Here is a 7,790-nt window from a genome sequence, read left to right on the forward strand (position 1 = left end):
ACATTTTGGTTATTGAATATAAATTAAAATGTTAAAATCAAATCTGATATTGTTTTACCTTTTATTTGGTGTGTGGAAGGTGTGCAGAAGAGGGGGTAGTCTTATACGGCGAGTATATAACAAACTCTGTATTTTGAGTGGAAATGTTAGGGGGTCGTCTTATACGCCCAGTCGTCTTATACGCCGGCAAATACGGTAGCTAAATTTTTTCCAGCCCAGTGAAGCACCCCAACTTCTCTTTCAGGTAATTGATAGTAACACAACTGTAAATATCAACACAAAGCAGATTATTGTTATAGATCATGCAGGGAGAACAAAGGGTAAACTATTTAACTGCAGCAGTGTTTGACTGTATTCTGCGCAGTGAGAAAACCTGAAGTCATTTTCAAGGTCCACCATTTCTTACTTCTTTTCAGTCGGGTCAAGTTTCTAAGCTTTCTAAATCTCCATTTTCCGGCTAATGAAAAGAAAACAGGATTCCACTGAGTCTCCTATGTACCTACTCCAGGACTTCTGTGAGGATCAAATGAGATGAAGCATGGGAAAACGCTTCACAGACATTTGGTTAAAGTGTAAAATGTTTCCACCTGTGTTCCTGGAACTTCAAGGAGGCTAGTCGCTAGGGAGAGGAAGCCGGGCATTGCTATGTGACACCATTACCCAGCACCCACAGCAACCGTTTCCAGGCTGGGCTGGCCTGTGGGCTGCATTTTGCGCCATGGGATCTCAGCAGTGTTGGCTGCAATTTGGTGGGCTTTCGCTCCAGGGTGGTGGCGGGGCCTGTGTCCCATTTTGGGGAAGCTGAGTGTTGGTTTCTGGGTGCCAGGTCCACGGTGCCATTTCTCTATGTGCATCATGGCAGCTCCTGTGTTGAGTGTCTGCCCTCTGGTGATCAGTGCTTGTCATAGCAACCGGTCAGAAGGTTGGAAGGACACTTAACATATTAGCCTTTTATATAGATAGATGAAGAAATTTCTGACTATTCACTAGCAATTTTTAAATGCTCTGTGATTTCAAAGATATCAACTAGATTTTCTCCCTGTCTTGTTATTTGTATGTTTGTGGGGAAACTGATGGGAAAGTATGAGAGCATGATGAAAGCTATTTTATGTTAATACTAGAGGCCCAGTGCACGAATTTGTGCACCATTGGGGTCCCTTGGCCTGGCCTGTGGGATTGGGCCAAAACCAGCCCTCCAACATCCCCCGAGGAGTCCTGAATTGCGAGCGGGCTTAGGCCTGGCCGAGGGACCCTACTGGTGCATGATTGAAGCTAGGGAGAGACACAGGAGGTTGGCCAGCCAGAGAGGGACTGCAGGAGGGCTCCAGGGCATGTCCGGCCCATCTCACTCAGTCCCAATTGGCCAGACCCCAGCACCAAGCTAACCTACTGGTTGGAGCATCTGCCCCCTGGTGGTCAGTGCACATCATAGCGACTGGTCTACCAGTCGACTGTCTGCCCTCTGGAGGTCAGTGCACCTCAGAGCAAACAGTTGAGCAGCCTTAGCATATCATTAGCATATTATGCTTTGATTGGTTGAATGGATAACCTGTCGACCAGACACTTAGCATATTTGGGTTTTATTATATAGGATGGGGAAGGTAGGCTCATATGAATTTGTTTTAAAATACAACATAACTGTTATAGTAGGCAATTAAGAAGATATGAACAGAGTAGGAACAATAGGCCAAGTATGTCAGTAGGGCAGAAAATTTGCCCTGCCTAGTAATGGGCAAAACTGGGAAACTAAATATTGTAGGGTGGGACCTCACCCCCAGAGTGACCTTTCTTCCCCTAGCAAATGGATGGTCATGCGGTTTACACATCCTGCCCTTTTATATCAGTGGTCATGTGGCTCAGACCCTCCCCTGAACTTTTCTCCCCCAGCATATTGACCTCCTTAGAGGAGGAACAAGGGAGCCAGAGAATAGCCTCATATGACTCCCATGCAAGCCCTTGCATGACCACTCCCTTAAGCATTAGCCCTCAGGACAATGAGGTTCTGACCTGCATCAAATAATCTTAGGAACAAAGCCTCAGTCTGTTGACCACAGAGACAGAGTTTTGGTCAAACTAGAGATAACATCTAGGCCTCAATTGTGTTTCAGCTCCAGGCCCAGGAAAGCAGCAAGGCTAGGTGGGGCAGTGCCATGGCTGCCTCAGGACCAACTGTGATGGCTAATCACCCTGCCCTGCACTGAACAAGAAGTGGAGACCACGATCCTGAAGGGACACCTGAAAAGCTCATGAATATTCTCTTGAGATCCTCCCTTATGACCTCTCCTAAAATTTCTACATTTAGACAAAAACTCTTAGGATGAAGGACCTAGTGAACTTCTCTCTCTCTCTCTCTCTCTCTCTCTCTCTCTCTCTCTCTCTCTCGCAGTGGTCGCCAACTGGTGGTCCTCAGACCACTGCTGGTCCGTGAGGTCCGAAAGGTTGGTGATGGCTGCTCTAGAGCTAGTCGGTGCCTTTCCCCCTCTCCTTTCCTCAGGCAGGTATACCCTTGCTTTCTTTCTCCCAAGCTCCAAGGGCCCTTCTTTTGCTCTGTAACTTGAGTCCTGAATCCATGCAGACCAGCTGGCTCTCTTCTACCTCTGTGACTTTCTACCTCAATTTTCTCTTATAATTTGAGTTCTTGGCTATAAATTCTTTCTCAGCTGATCTCAAGGACTGAGATCTAACATCTGGTGCTGTTTTGCCACTAACAAAACCAGGCATGTTAAAATGGTTGGTGTTCTGTGATGTGAAAGAATGCTACGGTTACTTCCAACTAGTTACGGCGACTGGGATTAGTTTTACTTTCAAAGGATTGACCTAACATAGCTTGGGCTGTTTCCAAATTTGGTTATTGTTATATTGTTGGGCTCTTTGAAAATCAATAAATACTTTAAAAATAAATGAATACTTCTAAAGTGTTTTAAAGTTAATTCTCTAGAGCAGTGGTTCTCAGCCTTGGCTGCATATTAGAATCACCTGGGGGTCTTTTTAAAAATCCCGATTTCTAGGCCTCATCCTCCAGAAATTCTGTTTCTTTGTTATTAATGTTGTGGCCCCACCCCATAACAAAGAAACAGAATTTCCAGAGGATGAGGCCCGGAAATCGGAATTTTAAAAAGATTCCCAGGTGATTCTAATGTGCATCCAAGGTTGAGTACCACTGCTCTAGAGGTTCTCAAAAATTTCCTGTCATCTCTCTGATAGCACAGTAGATAAATTTTAATTTGTATCAGTTATCTTCCAGTTGTAATTGATTTTAAATAGTCAAACACTTGTTGAACTCCTAATTTGCCCTAGATTCTGTGCTCAGCCGCTAGAGGTAGAAGAGGAGTACAAGTCCTGCCTTCCCTAGAGAAGCTCACTTTTTATGAGGGAGATGCCCTGGAAGCAGCTGAGACCATTTAACAAGTAGTGTCTCCAGTGTGTGAATGCAGAGAAAGGGAGAATCTGCTGGCAAATGTATCCCGGAGATAGGTGGGAAGTGGGACGTTAACTTGCTGGAAAAAGGAGGAAGAAAAGGCCTTGTAGTCAGGGAGCAGCATGATGAGGCAGAGTCTTGATGAGTGTCAAGCAACTTAGAGAATAGAATTAATAACATAATGTGAAGTGTTCTCTGAGGTTCTCATTTGAGTAATGCAATGGTAGTCTTCATTAAACATGAAGTGAGGGTTAAATTCTCAGAGTTGTTTTATCTGTGTGTTGGATGTGAGAGAATCTTAAAAAGATACTCTTAAGATAAGGAAACTGAGGCCCAGAGAGAACTCTGGCCCCCAAGCTTGTTAGCCATGGGGCAGCCCCAGCGCACACACCTCTGACGCAAATACATGTGTTTTGTCACCCTGTCTCCTGAACTAATAGTTATTATTGGCTTTCATTTACTTTAATAAAATGCTCTTCCTTCAATATTATTATTTTTTAAAATATATTTTATTGATTTTTTTACAGAGAGGAAGGGAGAGGGATAGAGAGTTAGAAACATCAATCAGCTGCCTCCTGCATACCCCTTACTGGGATGTGCCTGCAACCAAGGTATATGCCACTGACCTGAATCGAACCTGGGACCCTTCAGTCCTCAGGCCAATGCTCTATCCACTGAGCCAAACCAGTTAGGGCCTTTCAATATTATTTAAAGAATTATGTTTTAATGTAGAAAATAAAGAATAGAAATAAAAATCTGAGCTGCTTTTCATTTCGTGAGAAAACAAAAAGCACTGAAGTCTAATTTTTAATGTTTTGCCTTATTATAAAGGGGATTTATCATAGGTGTTTGCCAAGTTGGATTATAGGTACATCAAGGGCAGCATTTTATGACCCCTTCCTCAGATTTCATGGTTGCAAGTTAGAGCATCTAATGGGTTTAGAGCTGCACATGATATCGCACTAAAGCAGGTCATGGAGTATAAGAATAGTTGTAATGCTTAATTGTTTGACATTTTAACCAAGGAAAAAAAGCATACTTTTATAGGTTTAACTTACTGTGATATTTCCTTCTATTCCCCTTCCATTCAGGTATCTCCAGGTCACCGTAGTGAAAAGTACAGCTCATGCTCAACAATATTTTTAGACGACAGCACAATTTGCCAGCCTAATGTTAGAATCACTGTGCAATGGTGAGTACAAATAGGTAGCCCAGGGCTCAGTGACAGGCCCTGTTGCTAAAAGGATCCTACCCACATGTAATTCCATCTGAATGTCCTTCTCAGTGATCGGGTTAAGAAACTGGTGTCAATTATGATTTCAGTTTCCATTTTAATCTTAGAGCGGATGGAAGAAGGGAAAGGCCGTTGGCAAATACAAAATTCCCCCCAAAAGTTTTCATATTTACTTGATGCATTACTGTTGTTGAGACATTGTTAAACACCATGAAAGGAGAGGTGCTTTTTATTGAATATTTCTAGAAATAAAAAGTATTTCTTTATGAGATACAGGCTTAAAACAATGTGTACCACTTTGGAAGCTACTCTTGGAAGAAGGACTGGCTTGTCCCCTACTGGCACCAGAGTGCATCTGCATTTACATTCAATGGCTTTCCTGCCAGATTTTCCCCTGCTTACTTTTTTTTCTGCACTATTTCTATGTTAAAATTCACTTCTCCTTCGAGGAAAAATGTATCAAACCAATCTTAAGGAACAACTTTTCAAGCTAATTTCTTTGTGGATAAAATGTGTTCAACTGAGATTTTAATTTTATAGATGTATTAAATATATATATGTATATATACATATATGTGTGTGTATGTGTATATATATATATGTGTGTGTGTGTGTAAAACTAAATATATATATATATATATCTCCAAGACACTGTATCAATCCATATATAAGAAAATCACAGCAGAGAAAAATGAGAGAGGTGATGTTTTGGAAACTTTGCCACAGTCAGGTTTATACTTAAGCAAACATAACTTAATGATGATGAAAACTATTCATTGAGTTCTGTGAGCATCACATACTCCACAATTGGTGATGCACTTTAAAAAACCTTAAGATGAAACTTTTAAGCTTATTTAAGAACCAAAGAAAACCAAACTAGGATGTAGGGCTTCCTGAATCCAATTGGGGTGTCCAAGGAATATCATCAGTGTCTCCCTGGGGTATGAGTATTGCTATACCAGAACACAGTTTGGGAAATGCTACCTGAAAATATTAATGTGCTCATTCCTAATTGTACTTTTCAGTCCTAAAAACATAATTTGTTTTAATTTTTTTTGAATCTTTTTTTTTTATTATTGCTAAAAGTATTACAAAGGGTATTACATATGTGTCCTTTTTTTCCCCCCGCCCTTAACAATCCCCTGGCCGCCCCTATCCCCCAATTTGTTTTAATTTTATTAAACTTAATTTTATTTCTATTGTACCAGCTTTTTTGCTAATTAAATTATCAGTAACTTCTACTTTACTTAAAAACAGCAGGTTCACAATCATAATACTATAACTTCCTTCTCTCACTTATAACAATAGTCGAGATCAAACTGTTTCTTAGCAAAAATTGAGCCCCATCTCTACCTAAAGTCCTGAACTTTGGCAGCTGTCACATAATCGTTTAGTCTTTTTTTTTCAGCCAGGACACTAAATCCATGAGTAAAAAAACCCACTTCACTCTGCCTCTATTCCATAGCTTCTTTTGAATCAAAGGGTTCTGATGTTGCAGTGTATAATTCAAAGGTAGTTTTAAAGATTAACTTTGCTCAGACAAGTAGGTGTTATGCTATTTTGTTCTCCAAATTAGTCTAATTTTTGGAAGTATAATAAGTTTTAATTTGTTCTCATCAAGATTCGAAAATGATCATTCAGTACATTTACTATTGATGAAATAAAGGTTTACTGAGAAAATTAATAGAGCTAATTGGCTTTTAGGTATGGTTTAGAAAAAATGTTATGGGGTAGTAGTGCATTGTTCTCGATGGGGTGCATGAGACTTATTAGAATCACTTAGTAACTTTTTTCAAAATAATGTCTCTAAACAGATGTATTCCATTCCCTCTCCCCTAACACACAAGCCTTTTGATAAGCTGAGGAAGGATGGGAGGCGTATTTTATGAAGCAAAGCATACAGGGTGCTTCTGATTTTAACCCTAATTCATGTGTTCTCAAACTGCACATTACAATCACCTGAGAAGCTTTCAAAACAATCCCAAGTCGTACCAAATGCCGATTAAATCAGATTATCTCAAGGTGGGAGAAGGCTGTTTTTAAAGCTCCTCTGATGATCCCAGTGCACAGCCAAGCCTGGGAACCACACTGCCTGGTAGAGTGTAGAAGGAGGACGGCTTCTCACTCTTGGTGGGACCTTGAGCAAGTCAGTTTTAAGCCTTGGTTACCTTCTCTGTAAAATGGGTTGTTGAATTAAATGTCATCAAAAGTTCATTGGTTCCTTTCAGTTTATGCTTCAATTCTGTGATTTTAAAATCAATTTGACATGGCTCAGTGAGGTCTCTGTTCGATTCCCGGTCAGGTCACATGCCTGGGTTGCGGGCTCGATCGCCAATGTGCGGTGTACAGGAGGCAGTTGATCAACGATTCTCTTCTAACAGTATATTCTCTAGCGTTTTGGTTTTCTTAATTTTGCTAAAAGCCAAAGAATTACAAGGTGAAAAGTGCCCAGGCTATACTGTTCTGAGTGAGGATTTTGTAGCCACTGGGCAACTGGGAAGGTCTTCCCTCACCACATTTAAAAAATGTCTTCAGCCCTAGCCAGTTTGGCTCAGTGGATAGAGCATTCGTCCGTGGACTGACGGTCCTGGGTTCAATTTCGGTCAAGGGCACTTACTTGGGTTGCAGGCTCAATCTCCTGCCCTTGTTGGGGGTGTACAGGAGGCAACCAATCGATGTGTCTCTTTCACATCGATGTTTTTCTCTCTGTGTCTCTCCCCCTCCCTCCCACTCTCTCTAAAAATTAATGGAAAAATATCCTCAGGTGAGGATTAACAACAAAGAGTCTTCAGACCTAACATAAAATCAATTGTTACAATTTTTTTTTCTCAGCCTGGCATTAGCAATATATTACCACATAAAGAACAGGTGAGTTTTTAAACCTGTTTTGTTATTCTAGCTAATAAACATACAAGATATAAAGTTTAGTGTTAGATAATAACTACAGACATTATTGGAGTAAGCTATATAGTGCTTTTATTACATTATTGAAGGGAATCATTTGTTTTTCTCTTAGGACTCTTAATGCTTAAGTTATTGAGGATCCCAAAGAATATTTGTTTATGTAGGCTATATTGATATTTACTGTATTAGAAATTAAAATTGAGAATTTAGAATAAGTTCCTTATATGTTGAAAC

The 7,790-nt window shown here is 40.5% G+C and overlaps 1 protein-coding gene across 1 annotated transcript in view; it reads left to right on the top strand.

The window, feature by feature from the left end:
* The window catches only part of LOC102761271 (cyclin-Y-like protein 1), a 38,470-nt gene that overhangs the window by 14,130 nt on the left and 16,550 nt on the right, over positions 1–7,790 (top strand). Inside the window, exons 4-5 of the mRNA XM_006756160.2 lie at positions 4,510–4,610; positions 7,485–7,520. Coding sequence (XP_006756223.1) covers positions 4,510–4,610; positions 7,485–7,520 — 137 coding nt within the window. The remainder of the gene's footprint in view (positions 1–4,509; positions 4,611–7,484; positions 7,521–7,790) is intronic.

Source organism: Myotis davidii, unplaced genomic scaffold, assembly GCF_000327345.1.
Source record: "Myotis davidii unplaced genomic scaffold, ASM32734v1 scaffold494, whole genome shotgun sequence".
In the NCBI taxonomy this organism is placed as follows: Eukaryota; Metazoa; Chordata; class Mammalia; order Chiroptera; family Vespertilionidae; genus Myotis; species Myotis davidii.